The following is a 25,653-nucleotide window of genomic DNA, read 5'->3' as shown; positions in this document are numbered from 1 at the left end:
GTTTTTCATCATTTATCTATAGCTATTTGCATTGTAAAACATGTCCCCAAAGACATTTGAGTCTATTAAAGGCCAGTGAATGTGGAGCATAGTAAATCTAGACCCACCCCATTATACAAAAAAGAAGGGTGCTGCAGATGATTATTATTATTATTTCATAGATTTCAGACATCTGTATAGGGATACTAGGGTATAAACAAAGATTTTTGGGGCCCCCTGTAGAAACTCTGAGGACACCCTTCCCTAAGTCATTGGTTCTCAAAGTGGGGTCTGGGGACCCCCAGGGGTCCTAGAGGGAGCTAAATGATAGGTAGTTCTGAACCAAACGGGCACTTATGAATCTTTAACTGAGAGAGTGTACAAATGGAACCAAATGAACCCTGAAGGGTGCATTTGGTTCCATTTGTATAAATTAGGGTCCCATAGATGGAAATGCCATTAAATGGGGTCTGTACTACTCTGTAGCTTAAGACAACTCAGCACTAAACATCTAGGCTCATTTTCCTACTTATATTGATCTCAAGAAATTACTGTCCATGGGGTCTGTTAGGCAGAAATGTCCCTGTAGTCCAGTTTTCCCAGCAAAACCCAGCAGCCCTCATAGCATATAGAGTGGAGGCCATAAGCCTATCCCGTTTACACTATTTGTTGCGGTCAAAAGTGATTTATTTGGCATGGATGCGTGCTGTGTACAATGACTTGTATATGGGGTTACTTTTGTGCCAATAAAAAGAAAATGTGTAAAGGCGATAGGCTTATGGGCTCCACTATGCAATGAGTGCTGCTAGGGTCTGCTGCGGAAACTGGACAACCTGGGCATTTCTGCCTAATAGACCCCATGGACAGTCATTTTGGATCAATATAAGTAGGAAAATGAACCTGTTATGCACAACCTGTAAATGTTATTTCGTCTGGAGTTGTCCTTTAATGCATGTCAAACTGGGGATCCTTGATATTTAAATGGTTGAGAATCACAGCTAGAGGCGTAAAAATCTTCTCTTATGGGTGTCCCTGGCATATCTTTTCAAATGGGGGTCCGTGGGAAGGTAAGTGTCAATTTGGGGACAGCAAGTTTGAGAATCACCTGACATACATCGTGGTGCCTGTGGAGGGCGCACTCCTCTTGGAACAGCTTGAGAACGTGGATGTTGAGAGTAGAGGGAGGCTGCCATATTGAGGTGATACAGCGAGTTTACAGTTTACTTGTAGTACAACAGCTTGTGCGCTGACAGCAACGATGCTTTCCACACAAGCTTTCGGAGACAATGGAAAAATGAGATATTATCACAACACGGGACCAGTAGAACATCGGTTTTCTCCGTACACGTTCAATGGAGGGTAAGAATGGCAGGGTTTATTTAGGAACATGACTGCTAAGTTCTGTTGGCCAGCCGGTTAGCTAACGCTACATAGGCTAGCTACCTTAACCTAATGTTGATGTGATTCTAATCAAAGCCTAAATGAATGGGAAGTATATTCATATTGCGAATGTTTTTATCTATAAATAAACTCAACGTGTGTTTGTGAAATTGATAACTAGATTTATTTAATGCGTGAAAATTATGATGTTTTCAGTTTCGGTTAGCCAACAAGGTAGCTAGCATGTGCAGCAGTGTTCATTGCATAAAGCAAATCAGTGGTTCTCAAACTTAAATTTCAAAGACCCTCATATCTCTGAGAGAGTACAAATGGAACTAAATGGGTCAACTTGGTTCCATTTGTACACTTGAGTTATAGACTTATGTAACTGGGGTTACAGATGGGTCCTAAGGGTCCACGGACCCCTGAACCACTGAAAAGCAGTGGTTCTGAAGCACTGGGTCGGGACCCATTTGTGGGTCGCAGACATTTTTATGGGTCCTTTAATTTTTGGTTTCCTACATTTCGAAGTTTTTAAATTATTATATGTTCACAAAACATTACCCAAAAAGCTAAGAATTTCTTGGATAAAAAAAAATGCAATGATTTTTCTAAGAAATCTCATTAATAAATAAAAGATTTAAGAGATTCCATAAATTAGAAAACAAATGTTTAAGAAGTAGTGAAAATAGTCGATCTACAAGCTCACAGTGAAATGTGAGCTTGTAGATATGCTGTTAGTTTGGGTCCTGGACAAATTTCTCTTTTGGGTCTCGAGCTAAAAAGTAGTGAGCAACCACTGCACTAAAATAAATGATCTGATATGTGGTGGTTTTCACTTGAGGGCTGTACTGCATTATACCGCTATACATGAAGTAAATGATCTGATGATGTGTGTTGTTTTTCAGGACTGTACTTGCTGTTGCCGGAGAAGACTTTGCCATTGTTGCTTCAGACACTCGCCTTAGTGAAGGCTATTCAATTCACAGTCGTGACTCTCCAAAATGCTATAAGTTGTAAGTGGGCACTGGGGACCATAATTATTATCCACGAGTGGTGTGAGATTAATGAAAGGCAATAGACATCATGTTTAAGAGATAGTTCAGCATTCAAATCCTAAAACATAAAAGTCTCACGTTTACACCAATCGGAAAGTTGTGAGCGCCATATAATCTTATAACTTGTAAACTTTTACATAAATGCAGCACTCTTTGGTCAGATTGGTTTTCTTTTTCCACCTAGTAATGTACAGATTCACTCACAGTAATACTCTATATAACCTTGAGATATAGCTTAATACGGTAGTGGTACTGGCTGGGTGAGTACAGTTATTGTTTGTTTGTCCCAATTGGACAATATGAAGTTGTGCTCGAGTGGTGTAAAACTAACTCTGGACTCATCAATGACTCCCAGATTCCCTGAGAATATTTTGAAGAGTAATATGTTATTTTTGAAGAGTAATGTTATCCTGTCAATCATTGACTTCGCCTCCTCATTTCCTCCCCTATAGGACAGACACTACTGTCATTGGCTGCAGCGGTTTCCATGGCGACTGCCTGACTCTGACTAAGATCATCGATGCCAGACTAAAGGTGAGCACAGCCTGTATGGGTCTCTTTCACAACGTTGGCCTGATCCTGAAACTCCCTGTAATCCTAATTAGCTCACCCCTGCATTACTTTTGGCTATCGCTAAGACAGAATTGCAAAAAAAAAAAATGTATTGTATTAATTACCATTCTGAGTTTGAGTACTGTTTGATTATATCAATGTTGCAACAATAGGGCTTATCAAATGTATATAGATTGTTTCTGCCTCATTTCCCAGCTGTACAAGCCATATAGAGGCATGATAAATCATGATCACCCATCATGCTGCTCACAAAGCATTACTTTTTTTAAGAATCCAGCTGTAGTATTATGTAAAGCCAGAACCACACATGACCCAATTCTTTCTAACTAATGGATCAACAAGAAGTTGTTTAACTTTTTCTGCCTGCCATTGTCAGATGTACAAGCACTCGAACAACAAGATGATGACCAGTGGGGCCATAGCAGCCATGCTGTCCACCATCCTGTATGGCAGGAGGTTCTTCCCTTACTATGTGTACAACATCATTGGAGGACTGGATGAGGAGGGTAAGTCCATTGGTAGTAAACAGATATCAGGCTTGATTGGGTTTGTTAGTAGAAAGGGAGAATAGATTCAGTGAAGGAACATGGTTGCTTAACTCGCTTGTAGAACTACTACAAGAACCTTGTAAACATGGGTGGACTGAATGAGAAGGCATCATCTATCAACACTGCTCATAAGACATTTGATGTAATGCTTTTCAAGGGACTTAAAGACTCTTTGCCATCAGAGCATGTCAAATAGACAGATTTGGGAATAAGACATGTTTGGTCAGACATGTTTGGTAATAAACTGTGTTTGTCTGACAGGCAAAGGAGCTGTCTATAGCTTTGACCCAGTGGGCTCCTACCAGAGAGACACCTACAAGGCTGGAGGATCAGCCAGTGCTATGCTACAGCCACTACTAGACAACCAGGTAAATATGCATTCCACACATCTAATATTGTTCCCCCTGGAGATTAATGAACTTTTATTTTGGTCAATTATTTTTCTATTAAGAACGGATCATTTTATACAATTTGTACAATGTGGCCATCTTGAGCTGTTGAATCTGGCATTTCATAATTGCCTGGGTATGATAAAAGTCAGAATATTGCTTGTACTGTTGCTTCTCTGCTCCATGGTATTAAACACTTCATTTCTCCATCCTCCTGTGCCTGTGGTCCTTCTCCAGATTGGTTTTAAGAATATGGAGGGTGTGGAGCATGTTCCTCTGACCCAGGAGAAGGCAATTCGACTGGTCAAAGATGTGTTCATTTCTGCGGCAGAGAGAGACGTCTACACTGGAGATGCTCTTAGGCTTTGTATCGTCACGAAGGAAGGCATCAAGGAACAAACTTTCCCACTGAGGAAGGATTGAGGAGGGAAAGACTTCATGTCCATTCTCTCTTTTTGCCCAGGTTTACTTTGATCCCCACCTATTTCTCTCCCTGTCCTGGCATTGTGTAGGTTTTGGCTTTGTCTGGATTTTTCATTATTTTGTGGAAGAATAATTGATCTCCTGTTCTTTTTACATTCTTATTAAAGAATAAAACAGTTGCTGGAATATATTATTTTTTTACATTTATTGCTCAAGGTGTGCAGACTGCACACACATACACTGTATACAAAGACCACATCACACCTACCACTTAGTCAAATTACATTCATATTAAAAAGTACCACCTCAGAAAATATCTCTCTCCAAGTACCACCATAATAACTGATGTTAAAATACAGGTGTGTAGACCTACCCCATCCTATTCAGATATGCACAGTTAACACAGGAGGCCAATTTATTCCTTGTTTATGCTGCATTCCTAAGACCATGGGGTGGGGGCACATATACCACGGCACTGCTCTAAAAAACATAGTTTATGGGGCTGTTTTTAGCCCAAGGAATGTTTTTCATGCAAAACAAATGCTTGCAATGGATTCAGTAATTTAAAAACCCCTAGTTTGACCCCTCACATGCTACTTAAAACAGATGTTTTGGGGGTTCTTTTTTTCCCTTTATGGTAGTGTATAGTAAGTGATGGGCCCCAAACTTTTACCCCTTATTAAAAAAATTGCTGTATTGACTATGTACAGTATAAGACAACAGGCCAATAAAAAAAAAGAACTATATACCTTTATTTCATACCCCACCTGAGGGGCAGCTAGAAGCTTTATTTTCTTTTTATTTATTTTTTAGTTTTGGCCCCTGGGGGTGGGATGGTCAAAGTATGTCGTTTCAAATATTTAAATTCCCTTCTATATTTAATTGTTTTTAATGCCCAGAAAGTAAATATATAAATCTTAAAGTTTATTTGGACCATTCATACACCTGGAGCAACCACATTTTCATGTTTTTAATGGTCCAACTTTCTTACTGAACATTATTTCCCGGAGGAACTATGTTTTAGAGACCCAATTCCTAATGGGTGCCCACAGAATGTGCAATATGCACACATCTTTGGTGTACATATTGGGTCCAATGTCAGTACCGTAGTAAGGTATGTAAAGAATATGAACTGTCTACAACCATGACCCTCTGTCTGCCCTTTAGTTTACAATTAATTAAGTGTGGAGGCTGTTAGATGCATTTTACAATAAACATTTTTACAAGATGAATGTTTTAAAGAGACTAGCCTACACTTTCCCTTCTAAAGTTGCAATTTAATTATTTTCAGGGATTGAATTCCTCCAGTTTAATAGATGTATTGTTGCTGTCTGATAATGTTCTATTTGTAAAACGTCTTATTGGAGTAACTATTCTGTTAAGGTTGAGACCTAATCTTACAAAAGCTTGGGTCAAAAATGAGCCTTTTCCAAACTTAATGGTTTCAAATTCCACGTCTGCACAGCAATATTTTACAGATTTGGAATTCAATATTTTAGAGCTGCTTAATTATGAACTTCAGGTATTTTTTTATCTTGTGAACCATAACCACAGCCCCCCACACTAGCTATAAAAAGATCACTGTTAAAAAAAAATAACAGATTAGCAGTTACTACTACCGAATAGTGGCTCTGATATTTCCTGCAGAACAAGAAATACACATCTACATCATGATGGAATTTTTATTTCCTTTTATTAACTGTCGTTAACTTGAAAACTTAACAAATGAAAAGGGTACACACAAACGCATACAGGTGTTTCCTTAGGCATAGTACTGTAGGTTAGCCTTCTTTTTAGCTTGGACTTCGAGGATGCCTTCCATGTAATCCTCGTGGTTGAGCTCTGTAGCACCACGACGCAGTGCTATCATTCCAGCCTCAACACACACGGCTTTGCACTGTGCTCCGTTGAAGTCGTCAGTGCAGCGGGCCAGCTCCTCGTAGTTGACATCAGGGCTGACGTTCATCTTGCGTGAGTGAATCTGCATGATCCGAGCCCTGGCCTCCTCGTTGGGCATGGGGAATTCAATCTTCCTGTCTAGACGTCCAGAACGGAGCAGCGCCGGGTCCAGGATGTCCACTCTGTTGGTGGCAGCAATCACCTAGTAGAAACACATGGATTACAATGTAGTAAGTGCAATTTAACACAAAGTCATTTGTATAATACATAATAGAGGCTATGTGCGTGACATCATCATCATACCAGGAAGTTATGTGGGAACGCCTACTGAGTGGCAAAAAAAACGAGTTTCTTGCCTTGACAGCCCATACATCAAAACAGAAAAGTCCTATCTGATTGCATTTAACGATGTTAAACTCACTGTGCCACTCGATTTGCCATTCACTTTATGCATGTGCATACTCTCTATACATGTACTACTATCAGAAGACAGCACGTTGGTTAATGTAAAGTTTGAGAAATCCTGGTGAATTCTTGTGATTTGGACCTTATTTTTGTTCATATTAACCCATTTAGGCCTAACCTATAGAATAGGGCTAAATCAGAAATTAGCCTACAAAACAAATATGTTGCTACATACTGTACATGTACTGTAAGCCCCTCCCAAACAGCAAAATGTGTTCCCGGCCTGAATGGTTAATATTAGGATATTTTGACATATCTGACCTGTTTTCACTCTATTGATTGATGGAATATTTTATCAGCAGTTTGCATTAAAAGAAAAGGCACAGTCAAGTACAGTTCAGTACAAGGTATGCTTATTTCCATTGGGGGCTTTTGTACTCAATTCTTTGAAACTTCAAATGATGGGAGCTTGTACAAAGATTTTCACACAATATTTTACACCTGTTAACCTGTGATAAACAATAAAGTTTAATGTGAAATGTGAGAGACTGTGGGAGTCATTACCTTGACCTGCATGTTGGGCTGAAATCCATCCAGCTGGTTAAGAAGCTCCAACATGGTTCTCTGGACCTCTCTGTCACCCGCCTTCTCGCTGTCAAAGCGCTTGGTTCCGATGGCATCAAGTTCATCTATGAAGATGATAGATGGGGCCTTCTCTTTGGCCAGGGCGAAGGCATCTCTCACCAGCTTGGCACCGTCTCCAATAAACATCTGGACGAGTTGGGGACCTGCGAGCTTCAGAAACGTGGCCTTGGTTTGGGCTGCACAAGCCCTGGCGAGCAGGGTTTTGCCTGTTCCTGGGGGGCCATACATCAAAACCCCTTTAGGGGGCTGAATCCCCAAGTTCTCGAACTTCTCCTTGTGGTTCATGGGAAGCACAATGGCCTCTACCAGCTCCTGAATCTGTTTGTCCAGCCCGCCTATGTCGCTGTACTGCTCTGTGGGACGCTCATCCACCTCCATGGCCTTGACTCTGGAGTCATACTCGGTAGGCAAAGTCTCCAGGATCAGGTAGGAGTCTTTGTTGACACCCACCAGGTCTCCAGGCTTCAGTTTCTCAGCATCAACCAGGCCGATCACTGGTAGGAAGTAGGTCTGTCTGGTGGAAGTCTTGATCACGGCGCACTTGCCTTTCCTCTGGGAGTCCAGGTCGATGTTGGCCCCGTCTTCTTCTTGGTCATTGGGGTCCACATCCAACAGCTCGATGACGTTAGACACCAGGTAAGGCAGGGTTTTGTTCACTTTGATCTTCTCGGTGTTCTCCTTTATCTTGTCTTTCATGGCTTGGAGTTCGTGGGTGACTCTCAGAACCTCGCTCTTCATGATCTTTATCTCGCTGTCCAGGAGCCTAGTACGCTGTACTATTTCCTCCGTGGACATTTTTAACACTTCTTCCCCAATTCCATCCTCCACTTCGTCCCAAACTGACTTATCACTCAGCGACGCCATTTCTGCTTCTGCCTTGTAATGCTGCGAACTTTGACCTAACGGAAACAAATGCTTCTTTAGCCCATTCGCGCCGGATGTCCCACTTCAAATCAGGGTTATGTACAAAGGAGTAGTAAGTGACGTCACAACATGTATAGCGGAAATGTTCTTCACACTTCATACTACTGCTATTGAAATTGTATCGAGAAAAAAAGAAATGCTGATATTTGTTCCAAAAAGCTTCATACCCTGCCTGTATATACATAACGACAACATGTGACATATGTCTGTTTACACAATGCTGTGTACCCCCTCCAACTGTATGTTCTCCATTTTCAACAGTTTTTTTTTTTTTTTTTTTTTATGTTTTGAAACTTGCTTTGGCAATGTAAACGTATGTTTTCTCATGGAACAAAGCTTGAATTGAATTGAATTCGGACTTTTACTTGTAACAGAGTACTTGCAGTAGTGTTACTTTTACTTAATATGTAATAATACATTTTTTTTAAACGCAGTGCAGACCGCTTCCGTATGTTCGTGACGTCTATCTTCTATCCTTAGGGTCTCTTTCTAGTCTAAGCGCAGTGCAGGACAGAGCAATGAGCATGCCATGGTGGTGTTTTGTTTTAAATGTGATTTTAAACAGTTTACAGTGACACGGAGCCGGTGAGTGTTGGTTAAATGTCAGCAGCCATGTCTTGACAGCTGCATAAACTCATGCACGACTTTTCAAACTGCATACATATATTATCTACCTTCTTGAGGTGATGATATTTAATGGCTAGTTACTAGCGCCGCTTCATGTGTAGCGTGTAGCCAGCTAGCATAGCAAGCTTCAAAGTTAACTGGCAGTGTGATTGAGTTGTTATCTGATGGAGACCGTTCTACAGCCACAGAAAACCACACATCTGTACTATAATATAGTCCATGTTTTGATAAATCAACCATTATTATGATTTATGAATACATTAACAATTGAGATACCCTTGTAGACATGGAGCTAACGCTGCTGGGGAAGCTGTCAAGTTGTTGGCGCCACTACAACAACATTAATTCTTGTTATGTGCAGAGCTGTAAATGATCCTTTATCTTCATTATCAATTAGTCTTATGAATGGTCAGTGCTATTAGTTTAGAATGTGGAATAAGGTAATTAATTACAACATGTTGGTAAATGCTCATAACATGTTATCTGAAGCCAAACAGACGTAAATGTTATTGAAATAGCTCATATCATGTTTTTTTGTTTACCCAGTCAAAAACTGGACTTTTCATTTAATTATAAAATATATGAATAAGGAACAAATTAAAGCGTTTGCGAGGTTAAATGGCACATATATATTTATTTTGATAGATTTTTATTCACTAGGTGTGTGCATGTCAATCACTCGATTTAAATGTAAAGATATTCTTCAATATTCTTGTTTCTCTTATCTATCACAAGTCTCATCTTACTACTCCATCTTTCCAAGCAGGGCTTGACTAACAAAGAGGAGGAAGCATAATGTAAATTCCAGCACATATATGTTGTTGATTTTCCTCTATTGCAGACTGCTGTAATACAACTCTCATACTGCTGTGTCACGGGCGTGACAGCCTCCCCCTTCTCGGTGGCAGCTTGCTGAGGAGACGAAGAAGCGATGGACCAGAACAACACACCTTTCCAGGGGCTGGCCTCCCCAACGGTAACTGACTTTGAATTGAAACTAACACAGCCTTCCTACTTAAGAACAAGTTCATTTTCTAAAATCATCTAAAAACATTATGTGACAGCAACATTCATTGACACTAGTAAGTAAAAATTCAACAGTTTTCTGCCCCTTTTCCCTTGTTTGTATAGGCCAACATTACTCTATAAATTATAAGTCTTGAATAAAAGAGGATGTTAGCTACTTCCCAATTAACCAAATGAACCCTTGCGGACCTATTCAGGGCAGGTCATAAATAGGCGAATATCCAGTGAAAATAAACAATCTACAAGTTCACACAGCATTGCATTACGATGTGATGCGAGCTTGTAGAGCAGCCATGTCCGGTGAAGTGATTTGGTGTAAAGGTTTAAGTGCATTATTACCTCTTAAACCCCATATCGTCTCTGTCGGTTGAATGTACCAAACTTTCCAGGATTCAAAAATGGCAAAAGTAGCAGATCTACAAGCTCAAATCTGCTATGTATACTTTGTGTGATTCTGGATACTTTGTGTGATTCTGTAGTATGATCAAGTAGGGCATTAATAAGAAGGTCGAATATGGAGGGTTCTGCCTGACAGCATACATAGCTATTTTTGGCTACCGTATTTTCCGGACTATAAGGCGCACTTAAAAGCCTTTAATTTTCTCAAAAAACTACAGTGCGCCTTATAGTCCAGTGCGCCTTATATATGGATCATTCATTGACATTCCCTTTAGCACAGCTCCATCTGTTGGATGCATAACACAATGGTAGCGTCTATTATGTGCGCCTTATAGTCCGGTGCGCCTTATATATGAAAACAGTTTGAAAATAGACCATTCATTGACAGTGCGCCTTATAGTCCGGTGCGCCTTATAGTCCGGAAAATACTGTAATTGCTAGTTAAGTGGTTAAAGACAAATCTTTTCTTTGGCCAATGTTTCAGGGTGCCATGACCCCAGGAATGCCTATCTTCAGTCCCATGATGCCATACGGCTCAGGTCTGACACCTCAGCCGGTCCAAAACACCAACAGTCTGTCTATTCTGGAGGAGCAGCAGAGACAACAGCAGCAACAGCAGGCTCAACAGGCCAACACAGGTGAGATGATGATGTAGTCCAGAGACTATATTGGCCATTATTTGACTTTTTTGACGATATCGGCAAATTATATAGCTGATGTGTCCCAATTTTTTACCTTTTCAAAATTTGTGAATCTGCAGGCTCACCGTCTGTTTTTGACAAACATTGACAAATATTTAGTTTACGTACAAATAGGTATTTTATATTTACTGGTTTCGTAATTCATTTATTGCAACCGTGACGCCTCATTAAAAGTTAATGATGTCAGCGTGATATGAGGCGTGATCTGATTTCTTGATGACATCAGATCCCTGATGTCATGAATACACATCCTTGTCCCCTTTATGCCCATATATGGAGATCTCTGATATCATCAATATTAAGCCCATATCTGGGAATTCCCATATGGACATATTGTGTCAGTCTCATGTGGTCTATGATGTCAGAAGTCAGTCATCTCCATATTATGTGGGAAAATATGGCCACATTTTGTCCAACTTATACTACCAAGCAGGTCTGTGCATTTTGTTGGTCAAAGTTGATCCCGTGCCAAAGCGCCAGCAGTCTGCCGTCACCCAGGCAGATGTCTCCACGCGCCCCTGTGCGCCACCTTGCCCTTAGGGCGTCTTATTTATTTCAGTTTGATCTATTAGTTTGGTCATTAACACATCTACTGCCTCTTAATCTGAAGGTTGCTTGGTGCCTCGGCGCCACGTCGTTTCCTCCGTCGGCCGCCGCTATTATTTTGAAGGGCCGGAAGGGGGTTGTTTTTGTTTTTTTGGATTATCACTTGACGGCAACGATTACGTCATCTAGTCACATGACAGTGTGCGACAAGAAGATGAAGATGGCTGCGCCCTGCCTTGAACCTTGTTTACATTTAGATCTGCTGCAAAATGTCTCAAAATGGCTATTTTGTTTAAATGAAGTTTCTTTATGGGCCTCTCCATTGACTTAACATTGAGGAGCTTCACTTCGCGTGCACGCCCAACGTGCGTTGTAAACAAATCGCCGACATTACCGATGCGGGCGGGACCGGAGCGACGTACAGTAAGTAATCATATCTTTACTGTATATACAGTAAGATTCACAGTCCTCACCGTCAACGGCGCCATGGTATTAACCCTTTCAATGACAGTCCTCACCGTCAACGGCGGCAGATGGGTTAAGGTCCACAGAATGAGAGGTCTGCTCTGCCGGAAACATCACGAAAAAAAAGTTATTTGTATATTCACTGTCCCATTGACTCCACTACACAGGAAAAGATGTGAGGGGTAAAACTAGGGGTTCTTCATGATTCTGAATCCATTGCAAGCATTTGTTTTGCATGAAAAACATTCCCTAGGAAAAATTCCAGCCCCAGAAAACGGTGAAAAGTGATGAGTCATCACTTTTTTTAAACTTTTTTTTGATGACTCATCACTTTTCACAATTTTCTGGGGCCGCAATGGATTCAGAATCATGAAGAACCCCTAGTTTGACCCCTCACATGCTACTTAAAGCTGATTTTCTTTTTTTAATATTTTTCTTTTCCTGTGTAGTGGAGTCAATGGGACAGTGAATATACAAATGACCATAACTTTTTTTTGCGATGTTTCCGGCAGAGCAGACCTCTGCTCTCATTCTGTGGAGCTTCTGTGACCAAACTAATAGATAAAACTGAAATAAAAAGTACGGCAAGACATCACAGGTTAAACCCTATTCCTTGAGCTTGTGGGTCCCTGACTAATAGAAACAAATCAATTATTTTTTCAAATTGATTTGAGAAATGTTAGTTCTACATCAAGGACACCATATTTGGGTACGATTGAACAGCATATATGGAGCTGGCTGACACATCTAAACCTGACATCATAGACTCCATATTTGAGACTCCATATATGGATGTAGCCGATTCATCGTGACATCATCGGGATGTCATGAGCATGCTAGCCGAGAGTATAAAGGCAACTGCAGTCTGAAGAGTTTGCAATTCAACCAAGTCTCCAATGATCTTCTGAGTCATTACACTTCCCATCAGGGAGAGAGTTCAGCATCCGCAGTGCAATCCATTTGTCTTTACAACCTTGGGTCTAGCACATTGTGAAAAGGGGATAGACCCCTGCGCTGATTGAGACATTAAGCCTCTCTGACCAACTTCTTAGAACTGTAAATATGTTTTTTCCAGGACTTCCTGGGACATCAGGGCAGACCCCTCAGCTGTTTCACTCACAGACAGTAGGGGGCACCACCACTACTGCCCTGCCAGGAAACACCCCCCTTTACACCGCCACACCTCTCACCCCCATGACCCCCATCACACCTGCCACGCCAGCTTCAGAGAGCTCTGGAATAGTGCCACAGCTACAGTAAGTTGCCTATTTTAAGCTTGGTTCTTATATTTTACCTCATTGTGCTCTGTAACTTGTTAGCATTTTGTAGCAGTGCAACAAAGCCAGTACTAAACTATTCCTTGAATATACTTGTAATGGTCCACTGTGCAGCTGCATTATCTAGTAAATAAAAATCGCACCTGTGCGTTACCATCCGAGTGAGCAATGCTCACTTTGCATGGTATCAAACGAGACACGTGCATATCTCCTTGTATGGGCTGTTCTGTCTGTGACATTAGTTATCTCCCAATCTGGCAAGCCATCGTCAAAGAAAGGGGGACGCCCACTCGGTCTGTCCCTCTTCCTGTCCCTCTTCCTTTCCTCTCCTCTTCCTCGGAAGCGTAAGCTATCATGACTCTGTCTAGAGAATGGTTATCTCCATACATGGAGTTCTGTGCTCATTCCGTGCTTCTACACACAAAGCCAGACGTAGAAACCGAGACTGTATCCACAGATACTAAATATTTACAGGTAAATTATTCTGACCTTGATTAATCTTTAATGGTTTAAGGATTTTTTACATTTTTGTGTGGCATCCCGGAAGCCCGGAACAAAGTGAACTAGTGTGAATGGGCTATTCAATTGATCTGGGAAGATGCCACAACTAAGATCTCTAACTATTATCAGACTATAGTACTTCGTCCATCGTCTCCCTGCCGCGCTACTCCTCCCACATTTTTGGTGGCACGCACTTAGGCCATACTGTATGTCAAATCGACCGGCTTCATCGGGACACACATGCGTGCTATTTTGCTAAGATATATAATATATATATAGGGTGCGTTTGGACATGCGCACTCAACGCACTGGTGTGCCATGTTGCCGTTCGTTTATTCGGTGCGATGTCGTTCGGAAATCCAGTGCGCTGCGCCCCGGGTGTGCTGAGTGCACGCACTGACCGTCTCTACTCAGAAGTTGTGGTTTGACAGTGTGGTGCGATGTTTTGATTGGTTGGTTTTGGTTGGTTTTCATGGCTGTGTCTCGAGCGCTTCTCAGCTGTGAACAATGGCGTAGGAATGATGGCGTAGCAAAATGCACTATTTGTGGCTTGATTGGTCCTTTGGGCTTTATTGTTACACACGCAACAAACTAACAGCAGGTAGGCCAATGTTAAAAAAAGCACACAAAAAAGCTGCCCCTTAACTGGTTGTTTGTAAATAAGCCACAATGAATTCACTCTACAGTCTACAACATCAATGCCAACTGCACTCACTAAACTGATCACACACCCGGTGCACATTTCCGAATGCACCCATAGTTTAATGTATATATACATTTATTCGTGAATACATTTTCTCCATTGACTTAAATTAAATATTAAACTTTTCCCAAATATGGAGATTGCTGACATCACATACAGTATGTCTGACATAATAGACCACATGAGACTGACACAGTATGTCCATATATGGGCTTTCCAACATAGACATGGAAAGTTAGACGCCTCTTCAAGCTCTCTGGGGCTCGTAAAAAAGGATAGGTAACCACACTTGAAATCTCCAATTGCATCTTTCAAGTTGTGGATTCTCTTGGTGCTCTTCATTTCACTACATGGTCTGTGTTCTCTATCTCTGGTTCTTTTGTTCACCATCTCCCCTTCATCATGTCTCTACCAGGAACATAGTGTCTACAGTGAATCTTGGTTGCAAGCTGGATCTGAAGACCATCGCCCTGAGAGCCAGGAATGCAGAGTACAACCCCAAGGTAGGGCTGCAACAATTACTTTCTTAATTCATTTTTATGAGTATGTTCATTTGATCTATGCAAACAATTTAGACCTTACAATGGTAAAATAAGGTAAATTAAGTTAAATAGACTATGGTCCACAGACCGTTTGGACACATTTTTGTGTTCAACTCCGGGGCACAACTAGAAACTTACATAAAGTTTCAAATACAAATTTAATTTAGGAGATAATCAAGTAGATCATTTTATGTAGTTAAGTTAAATTCATAGAAGTTTCCGCGTTGACAAACGATCAATGAAACGTATGATCCTGAATGTACAGTATGTGTTTTAGGATGTATAATCATTTGTGTGGGTGAATTCAAAATAAATAATACCATGCTCTCCCTCTTTCCCCTCCAAGCGTTTTGCTGCTGTCATCATGAGAATACGAGAGCCTAGGACCACTGCTCTTATCTTCAGCTCTGGAAAGATGGTATGCACAGGAGCCAAGAGGTCAGTACAACAGTGTAATTAATTTGTGATGAATGAACAGGCAACATGTGGAGGCAATATGGCATTTAGTAGGAGTGCTGTTTTTTCTTTTACATATTTTACTTTTATACTTTGTCCTCTTACTACTCCTCATTTAATGTTCTGTACCAACTCCAATCATCCTCTTGGGATCTCACCTCTATTTCTTGCTTCCTTCTCTCTCTCTCCCTCACATGTGATCTCTAGTGAAGAGCAGTCCAGGTTAGCGGCAAGGAAGTACGCCCGTGTCGTTCAAAAGCTGGGGTTTCCTGCCAAGTTCCTGGACTTTAAGATCCAGAACATGGTGGGCAGCTGTGATGTGAAGTTCCCAATAAGACTAGAAGGACTGGTCCTTACACATCAACAGTTCAGCAGGTAACTTTACGTCATTTTACCTCCATCTTAAATGCCAAATGTTGCAGACTATTAATTTTGGCATTATGTGTATTCCCCACTTTTGACTGGGACCAAAACAATATGCACGAGAGTCGATAAAAGACAATATACAGAGATTTCCTTTTTAGATTCTTTTGTTTTTTAATCCAGCAATTGATTTTCTTTTTTGTGATAGGGATACAATAATAAGAGACAATTGAAGAAAGTCAAATCTGCTGTTTTTCCTCTGGTATCATGTCCTTTTAAATGTATACTGAGCAGGATCAACACTAGTATCGGCAACAGTGGACCTCTAATTGTAATGTAATGTTATAATGTTAACAGTGTGGTCTGTCTTATCTGTCTGTTCCAGCTATGAACCAGAGTTGTTTCCAGGGTTGATCTATAGAATGATCAAGCCTAGAATTGTCCTGCTCATCTTTGTGTCTGGAAAGGTCGTGTTGACAGGTGAGTTTTCTCCTTGGCAAACTAAAATGGATTAACTGTTTTACTAGTTAGCAAGTATCCTCAGCTTCTGTGTATTTGGCAAACTAAAATGGATTAACTGTTTTACTAGTTAGCAAGTATCCTCAGCTTCTGTGTATATTCCAAAAAAAGTCAAACTTAATGGATATTGGGTATGCTGCAGGACAGAAATAAAATGTATTTTTATCAAGTTCCACGTAGTCAAATAAAATGTACACACCTTGCAAATGTCTACCCATTCACTGTTGCTCTGTGTCGTATACACAGTTTATTATACACAATTGCACTGAATCCCACACACACTATATGTTACATCACAGAATATTCTACCATATATTATGTAATGTATCTGCTGGTAATGTCATGGCAGAACCACTGATATCCTGTGTGTTTCTATGTATATCTGTCCAGGTGCCAAGGTGAGAGGAGAGATCTATGAGGCGTTTGAGAACATCTACCCCATCCTAAAAGGCTTCCGGAAAACAACGTAGATGCCCTGCCCTCCTACCCTCTCCACCCACCTCCCCCTCTTTTACTTGGACTGCCATTGGGGCTGTTGTACAGGGATTGATCTTAACATTTTTTTAACAGTCATGCACGTGCGCAGACTGCGCACGCATACATACATACACACACACACACACACACACACACACATTTTATATGTTTTTTGTTTGTTTGTCTCATCTCAAATAATTGTTCAAGTTCTGCGTCAAATTCATGGTTGTACATAGACTTTAAATGAATGGGTACAGAAATCTGTTGCAACAGCATTGAGCAGGAGGAACAACACTCAACAGTACAGCGCACTGACTGGAAGGACTGTTCTATGCTGTTTTTAAGGTTTTTTCCACGGATTGTTTCTGGTTGCGCGTATCGTCTGGCTACATTCCTTTTTATGTAAGAAGACAATTTTTTATCAAGCGGTTTGAGTTTATCTGTTTGACTTGGTGTTCAGGTAAGTTGAAACATGTTTTCTTTATGAAGTAGTGTTTGCATTTGTATTTTCTTTAAGTAAAGCAAGTTCACCCAAAACATTACGGGCAGAGTCTCCCACCGGAGACATTAGCATCTTTCTGCCGGTCATCAATTTATTGCCTTAAGAATGCAACACAAACAAAATCTCCATGAATTCAAGGCTTCATGGGTTGTGTAATTGATAGGAAAAAAAGTATAACACTTTTTTGGGTGAACTACTCTTTAAGCCCTATATACTGTACATTGTCACACAACTAATAGAAAACTTGCGATAGCAATGCAAGATTTTCAACTATGACCCAAAATAGGGACTCCAGGTGGAAAGTGGTTAAACTGAATGTAAAATGAATCAACTCCATCCCCAAAGGTGATACATGAGCACATACAGTACATCCAGGCAATAGGTTACATGACCTGAGGAATAAGGGTAGACAAATGGAACAAACATTTGTTTTGGATATCAGTAGCACTGTGAAGAAAATGTATTTTGGGCCCCTGCGGATAAAACTGGCCCATATGATCTAGTTTGTCTCTGAATGTTTACCATGTGTTATACCAGACCATCTCCGTTTATCAGCACTGAAAGATGGTTTGATGGCAGGACAAACCAGCTTTCATTGACAAGACATGTATTCAGATCAACCTTTAACTTAACGCTGTTCAAAGATTTCTCTTTTAGTATTTGTTAAAATTGTATTTTAAGATCTTTGTTTTTATGATTCAACCTTAGCATAGACAAATGAATATCTTGGAACTTAGTCTTAGTTTCCAGATCACATGCTCAACCAGACAGCCAGAAATGGTATGATTGGATGTGGTTAGCAAGCTAAGATTAACCACTTAAGGCCTATTTTATATTCAGTCATAAGATGGTGTTACTCTGCAAATATTGCTGTTTTGGAAGCAATGTGACACCAGGTTTAAGTCTAATTGAAGTCGAATGTATACTTTGTTTTACAACACTATCAAAATGAAATATGTTTGGCTTCTGAAATATGTTTGGCTTCAGTCTGAAAGCAATATCAAGTTCCTGTTCTGGCTTCGAATTGTTTAATTTGTTGCCCTGTTAATAATTAAACATGTACATATTCGAAGTAAAAGATTTTGCTTTCTGCATAATAAAGGGATATTTCACATTTTCATTCTCCAGTATGCACTCTGACATGGCTCCTTGAACAATCGACTTAAGGCATCCACTGTCCATCCAAAAGCAGGCAAAATGACCTTAAATTAATTACATCTCAATCACCAACTCTTTAGAAGATGTGTGGATGTCATCAAATATGAGAGGATTCATTCTGTTCTACAATTCCAATATCAGGTCTTTCAATACAAAATGGAAAACCTGCTCTTTAATGAATGACGCACCACCTTACCATCAGTGACATGTCAGTGCTTCTAGTTACGTTTCATTTGGTCTAATACATTTTGCAGGCTACAACGGAACACTGTCTAATCAATCCTGTTTATTACAATATGTTATTCACAGACCAATCTGGGAAGCATAGCAATTTGGAAAAAAATAAAATCCCATAGCTGAATCTGCTTTAACAGTCGAGTTTATTTAGACAATGGCGTGTCTAAGACTGAGTCACCAAGAACACATTTCCTCATTACTGCATGGATCAGTGGGTTGGCTGATTTGTTTATTTTTGGAACACAATTCTTTATGACCTGATGCTAAGATGACCCGATGGTATTTGCCAGACCCATGAAATGGGTAGGCCTACATAAGCAAATGTCGGTCTGTCCGGGTTTTCTATATAAAGGGTATATATGATGATGACATGATGATGACATGCCTACAAAAGGCATGATGTCATAAATGATGATGACAGACAGGGGGTCTGGCACAACCAGGTTGACCTGGTCTAGTTTTAATAGAATACTTCTGTGACCCAGGGGATAACAGAGTGACATCAGGACTTTGATACTCGATTTGTCTTTAATAGAAAGAGTTAATGGAGGTGGCAGCAACAAAAATGTACAATTTTATTAAATATTAGTACATACAAGACAGACATGGGTTGGGCTGTTTGGGTTGGCATTTCTCTTTTCTGTTAATGACATCTCTTCTAGACCATAAGAGAGATCAGTCAATGGCTGCAGAAATTCTGTCCCTGTCAGTGGATCAACCACCCTTCGTACTCGGGCTGGGCTCAGGCTGGGCCTTGAGAAGAACATCTACCACTGTTGTAAAGCACTAGAGGTTTGCGGGCCTTCGGCCCGCTCACATCTAGTTTAAAAAAAAAAAAAAAAAAAAAGTTTGAGAAAAAAAAATTTTTTTGAGAAAAAAAAATTTTGAGAAAATTTTTTTTTGAGAAAAAAAGGTTTTTGAGAAAAAGAAATTTTGAGAAAAAAAAAATTGAGAAAAAATTTTTTTTTTGAGAATTTTTTTTTTTTGCTGCTTCAAAGTCCGTTGACTGTGGACTGCCCTGTGCCCTGTGCCTATGCTCGAGTGTGGGGCCTGTGGGCGTGTCTCAAAGTCCGTTGACTGTCCTGTGTCCGTTGACTGTGGGCTGGCCTGTGTCCTGTGCCCTGTGCCAAAGTGGGCTGCGGCCTTAAGCCACTTGTAAATATAAGATCGTGAGCAAAGTAAATGGCAGCTGGTTTTCAGATCCCTGAACAGCTTGACTTGTGAATACTCTGCTGAATTAGGGTAATGCTCCTTTCAGAAGAATACTTACAGTAGTTGTCCCCACTATTAGACTAGTGCTTCTTGTCGGTGTTGCTTCACCTTTTGAGGGAGGAGGGGGGGGGGACTAGTTCTTAGGACTAGGGTAATGATGAGGGATGGTATGTGGCATTGCATTTATAAGTGCTGCTCTGAGCTGAAGTCCTGCTTCCAAATGAACTCTGGGCAGTAATGGTTGTCATTATTACAGCTTACAGAGCAGGTGTAGACAGCCAGCGTCCCCCAATCAATACTGGCACCTGTCGAGTCTACAGATAGACTGTTTAACAACTGGGGCATAACCTGGAGAGAGAAACACACAAGACTGTTTAACAGCTAGTGTTTACCTGGAGATATGCAAACAGACACAGCTTTCCAACACATATGACGTTAATAACTGAACACACTTGATGTCACATCACAACACCAGTCAAACTACAGAGATGAGCAGTAAGGAACAATGCAGTTACCTGGAACTCAAAGTTTCTCTTGGCACCACAGGTGCATGGTGGGATATCCTGATTGGTCGGGATGTGCTGAAAGGAGACCCACAGGGGAGATCCCCCTCGGCTGTAACGCAGCACCTTAAAAATAACAACTCTGTTAACTCTCAGATAATCACACAATATGTGACGAGTGGTTTATTCTTCCTGTCTTTGGACATTTGTTTTTTCTACACTGCCTTGCTATATACAGCTCTGAAGCCTTATTTGTACTTAATCGAGCATTGTGTCTTGCACCAAAAATAGCTGATCTAAAAACTCACAATCACAGTGCGACAAACTGTGAGCTACACGACTAAGAATTAATAGGCATAATATAACATGGTTATGATCTTCAGATAATGTTGATGTTAATTGGATGGGACAGTGAACAGACAGCAAAGCAAGAGCAGGGAGAGTCACCAGTTGAGAGATACTTATAGTAACCCTGTAACACATAAACACTTACAGTATAGAAAATATTTTACCAAAGCACCAATAGGTATCTCCACAAATATTGGTCAAAATATTGTTAAAGAAATCAGACTCAGTATACTCCTGTTATATTGTGTTCTGTTCCAATTCATAGATGTTGTTTCTTACTTGATGTGGCTCTGAAGCAATCCTTTTTTTAAACCTCTGGACCATTTTATTATCTTCTGTCTCATGCATGGCCATCTCCTCCAGGTCTGTCTCTGCAAGGGCTGCAAGTGAATAAGGTAGAAAATAGCACATAATAATCACTGTTGGAAAGTTAGAAATGATCAACTGATGCATTAGCAATATGGCTGCATCTATTGATAACTTTTTTGATTTGTTGAATAATCAAAAAGCTAAATGTTTTAAATATTTGTCATTTAATCTATTAACCACTTAGGCATTATTCTATACTTCACCTCACAATGTTGAAATGCAAAAACCCAACTGTGAAAATAGCAGATATACTGTACAATATAACTTGGCAGATGACTCAGGGGGGTAGGGTCTAGCCTCGTAAACCAGTCTCTTCCTGCCTTCATTCTGAAGATGGGAGGAGTCAGTTTACTAGGCTAGGTAGGGTCAGGACCTATGTTATTTTTAATTTATTTTGTTCAAATTGGTCGCTAAAAGAGCAAGTGGTGCAAGTGTAGAACCTTTGAGCATTTTGCCAATCATCAAGGACGATGATACACGAAAGAAGAAGAAGAATGCTAAGGTTGGAGAGACGGAAACTTACCGTCTGCTAAGGAAGAACAATCCACACTCCTCTGTATACACTCCTCCTCCTCTCTTTCATTCTCTTTCATCTCGTCCTCATCCTGGGTCTCCGACTCCTCTTCCTCTGGCTCAGTGACCAGCTCAGACTCAGGGAAGAGGAACGAAGAGGCTGTGACACTAGGGGTGCCTACATAGATACATAGAGGGTACAACAGAAACATGAGTCTACTGTACCTCTCTGGCTGACAGTGACGGAGGTTGGACAACTCTGCTTTGTGACAGGTTGGGGTCACCTCCTGGTTGGAAGTCTATACACTTTTTGACCGACCAGTTATTGAATCTCAGTATCTAAGTAACAGTAAATTAACCACATAAACTCTAGCATCCCTATTCTGGGGAGAATATTTGGCAAAAATAGCAGGTCTACCAAGTACCAACAAAAAATGCGTTGCTCGCAGTATGTTGTGGGCCGTTTACAGTGAAGAGATTTAGGGTAAAGGAAAAAAGGAGCTGAACAAGTATAGAGTTGTGTGGTGGACCCTGGTCAACTAAATAAGGTTTAAAGTGGTTAAAGATAAAAAAAAAAAAAAAAAAAAAAAAAAACGTTGTGTGTTGAACATAAGATATTAATGTGGAAAATCAGCTGAGCCCGACAGATGGAGGACAGAAGAGCTTTTCACTTTTCTCCACGTTTGGCAAATTTGATTTACTAACTGGCTCTGGTGGTTCTACAGCCGCTTGCAGCTCTGATTGTAAAAGGCTAACCCAATCGCCTCGCCCTGCAAAGTCATTTTGGTCTATGGCTATGCCTGCTGATGGCACCCACAAACAACCAAGAAAATGCCTATTGAGCCTTGCCAGACCACAATGAGCAATTTGTGTTTTGCTTTATGAGGGTAATTTAAAAGTGAATGTCTCATAAAGACCAGTAGCCAAACGCAGAAGAAGCAGCGCCCCCGACCCCAAAAAGGGCCAAAAGTGTCTGGAATCTGATCAATTTAACTGGGGGTTTATGACATCTTACTCTATTCATGCAGTCATGCACCATCTGATGGCAGCGACAAAGAACAAATTACTGACATATCAGGGAAACCCTGATATGTAAATCCAATTTACATTTACAGCTATTTCCACTATTATTTTGACATGTTATGATCTGGGGTGGAGAGGGTTGGCAACCCAAAAGCTACAGACTGTGGTAAAACTTGCAAGGAGGGTTTAAAAAATCTGCATCGAGCCCACCAAGGCCAGGATATTTGCTGTTCAACAGCAACAACGACAGAAGGATGGCCCACTTCTGGTCACTTGGACACAGGCTGATCAGCCTCTGTCAAGTCACCTGGAGGGTGTGTGGTGCGAGACCCGAAACACCCAGTGACTCCAGATAACAACACCGATGATGTGTCCAAGTTTGCATCAGTAGATGTTTTATGTATTGACACATTTTCTAAGTTTTTAATTATTAAATATAGCCTATTTTGGCAATAGTATATTATTTAGATTGATTATTAGCAGTCATTGTCAGTCATTCCTTTTATATTAAGGTTATTTGTCATATGTGCTATGTGCAATTTCTGTTCACAAAGCCTAAAAGGCAAACATTAATCACAATTATTTGAATGACAATTAATCATCAAGTAAAAATAATTAATGATCGTGACAACCCTACACACACACACACACATACACATACACACACACACACACACTTGATGAAACCACACAAACCTTGGTTGCAGCATTCCTTTTTGTGTGTATGTTTCCAGTGCAGGGTCTGGTGGTGCTTGCTACAGTAGGTGACAGTGTGACAGCGAGAGCATGCTTTGCTCCCAGGACAACCACACACCCAACACAGCTTTAGCCCGGAGACAGGCAGCACACTGGCGTCAGGATCACTGGGTGTCTCATCCTCTGGTACACAAAAAATGAATAAAATGTTGGTTTTCATCTTCCGTATGTCATTCAAAGCGATTCTCTACAGGATATTGTATGACCCTAGTGTCGAATCCAAGTTGTGAAAAGGGGTAGAAGTGGGGTGTATGTTTATTAAGTATCCATCAGTAATAATAATTATGATTATTATGGTCAGTTATATAAATCTACAGACCTGATGGGGGTTCGTAGGGGTAGAATTCATTCCTCCTGTGTAGCTGGCTCCTAAACACTGAACAAAGGACTTAATCAACATCACATGTAGAAGATATAGTTATAACTTTTTTTTGATTAGCAGTAGTACCACTGAGCTATGAAGAATGCCTCAAACGGACGATCATTGGTGATCTTATCGAATACCTTTCATGCAGCTGCTGTCATTGTGTGTGTAGCATTCGGGGCTTTTGCAGCAGAACAAGAAATGAGTTCTGTGGAAACTTCTGTCCTGATTGGTGATGGGCGCATACACCTGAAGCAGAGGATAGAACAAACAGTGACAGAACATTTTGTGTTGCTTGTGTTTATCAGCAATTCATTCTTATAAAAGGATTGCTAATTATTAGTTCTCCAGGAGGTGTGGTCTGTCTAATATTGATTTGATTAGATTGACCTATCTGATCTAACTACTTACTAATCAGTAGTCAGTTTCTATACAGTAGTAGTGACTGGAGTGTTATGTTACTGTAGTAGCTTATTATTATAGCTCTATGTGTAGTAGCCTTACATTAAGCGGCTCCTGCAGCGACTTCCGCATTGTGACGGGGGATGCCCTTATTATAACTCTATGGGGATGCCCCGTCACAATGCGGAAGTCGCTGCAGGAGCGACTTAATGTAAGGCTATTACTGTAGCACTATTATTTTGTCCCTGCATATTATACAGTACCTAACTTAGCCATGGTTAACATGACATTCGTCTGTCACGAGTCTTTGAAGGCTTTATTAGAAGTTTTGCATAGGAAAATGTACAGTTTCATGACGGTACAGTTCACTGGTACAAGGTCTACTAAAAGGAGATCCATGAAAATACTAAGCTTATTTCAACAGGAAACCATTAAAGTATCTCATATAACATTGAATGACAGACAAATAGAACACAGTACTATGCAGTAGATATGTAAAGAAAAGGGAAAAAAAGAAAACAGTAAGTCTAAACAAACAGTAAGTATATATTGGGCTAGGTTTTTACCAGTTGCGAACGGCTGCTGCCTGTAAGTGGTTTTTCAGGGCAATTTCAAACCATTGTTCTTTTTTACATATATATTTTCTAAATATTTTATTTCGCATCAGGATGTAATTATTAGTCTCAATAACCTGCATGCTGTATCTCTCAGACTCCCTCCCCAGTAGGAGATAGGAATTTGATAGCCCCTTTCGGAACCCTATACCTTTTTTGTATTTGGGGTGCATTAATGTAGGCTAATGTTAAAAGAAAACCCTCTCTCTCACACTTATGCCAGTGTGCCAGTTATCACCCTTCCCTGTGCCAATGTTGGCACAACTTGGCACTCTTAGTCTTGCCTATCAGCTGTAGTCTGTTTAAGGAATACCATGAATGTATCATCATGTAATATCACAGCCATTCTAGGGCTAGGTCCACCACTCCACGGCACTTACCTGCAGGAGGAAAGCCAGTGGCAGGTGGCATTTGTCACACTCCAAACAGGCCGGGGATGGCAGGTCCCTCAGGCTGAGCCACGCCGGTTTACCTCCTACTTTACTGGGGAACTGCTCGCTACGAAGCTGCCACGGCTCCGCGTCTTCCAAAAAACCCAGGGCAACTTCTTTTTTTGTTTCAGTTGTTGCCATGCTGACTGTTTGTAAAGAAATGTGAACGATCAGCTGTCACCAGGCTGTCAATAAACAATCGAACGTGTGTTATTTTGTACCATAAACACCACTCAACAAACATGTGTCGTTGGTGCTGTTCAGAAATAAGTCCGGGGGGAACATTGAGCGGGTTGTGTAACGTTCCGCAGTTCGTGTGGTTGTTGGCCTATTCCCTATTAGTCCACTAGATGGAGACATTGCGCTACACTTCTGTCCTGATTATTTTCAACAAGA

The 25,653-nt window shown here is 40.7% G+C and overlaps 4 protein-coding genes across 4 annotated transcripts; 2 read left to right on the top strand and 2 right to left on the bottom strand.

Moving 5' to 3' along the window:
* The first annotated feature begins 1,164 nt into the window (after positions 1 to 1,164).
* psmb1 (proteasome 20S subunit beta 1) lies at positions 1,165 to 4,523 on the top strand. Its single transcript, XM_080729501.1, has 6 exons — positions 1,165 to 1,338; positions 2,268 to 2,375; positions 2,870 to 2,951; positions 3,367 to 3,496; positions 3,800 to 3,906; positions 4,165 to 4,523. The coding sequence occupies exons 1-6, from the start codon at positions 1,238 to 1,240 to the stop codon at positions 4,348 to 4,350; spliced, it is 714 nt and encodes a 237-aa protein (XP_080585627.1). The 5' UTR covers positions 1,165 to 1,237; the 3' UTR covers positions 4,351 to 4,523.
* Positions 4,524 to 6,018: 1,495 nt separating this feature from the next.
* LOC308288116 (26S proteasome regulatory subunit 6A-B) lies at positions 6,019 to 8,181 on the bottom strand. Its single transcript, XM_080729462.1, has 2 exons — positions 7,219 to 8,181; positions 6,019 to 6,451 (listed from the first exon to the last, which is right to left on the bottom strand). Exons 1-2 carry the CDS (start codon positions 8,161 to 8,163, stop codon positions 6,113 to 6,115), a joined length of 1,284 nt encoding a protein of 427 aa, XP_080585588.1. The 5' UTR covers positions 8,164 to 8,181; the 3' UTR covers positions 6,019 to 6,112.
* Positions 8,182 to 8,717: 536 nt separating this feature from the next.
* Positions 8,718 to 18,384, top strand: tbp (TATA box binding protein). The gene is made up of 9 exons (XM_080729675.1): positions 8,718 to 8,808; positions 9,692 to 9,826; positions 10,760 to 10,913; positions 13,063 to 13,243; positions 14,884 to 14,971; positions 15,357 to 15,448; positions 15,674 to 15,841; positions 16,215 to 16,309; positions 16,739 to 18,384. Exons 2-9 carry the CDS (start codon positions 9,782 to 9,784, stop codon positions 16,816 to 16,818), a joined length of 903 nt encoding a protein of 300 aa, XP_080585801.1. The 5' UTR covers positions 8,718 to 8,808; positions 9,692 to 9,781; the 3' UTR covers positions 16,819 to 18,384.
* Positions 18,385 to 20,117: 1,733 nt separating this feature from the next.
* Positions 20,118 to 25,398, bottom strand: pdcd2 (programmed cell death 2; the record flags this gene model as incomplete). The annotated part of the gene is made up of 8 exons (XM_080730087.1): positions 20,118 to 20,282; positions 20,450 to 20,563; positions 21,065 to 21,165; positions 21,678 to 21,845; positions 23,387 to 23,569; positions 23,766 to 23,822; positions 23,951 to 24,059; positions 25,207 to 25,398. The coding sequence occupies 8 exons, from the start codon at positions 25,396 to 25,398 to the stop codon at positions 20,118 to 20,120; spliced, it is 1,089 nt and encodes a 362-aa protein (XP_080586213.1).
* Positions 25,399 to 25,653: the final 255 nt, after the last annotated feature.

This window comes from Nannobrachium achirus, assembly GCF_963921795.1.
Source record: "Nannobrachium achirus genome assembly, chromosome: 7".
NCBI classification, from domain to species: Eukaryota; Metazoa; Chordata; class Actinopteri; order Myctophiformes; family Myctophidae; genus Nannobrachium; species Nannobrachium achirus.
This window is presented reverse-complemented; position numbering and strand designations above follow the sequence as displayed.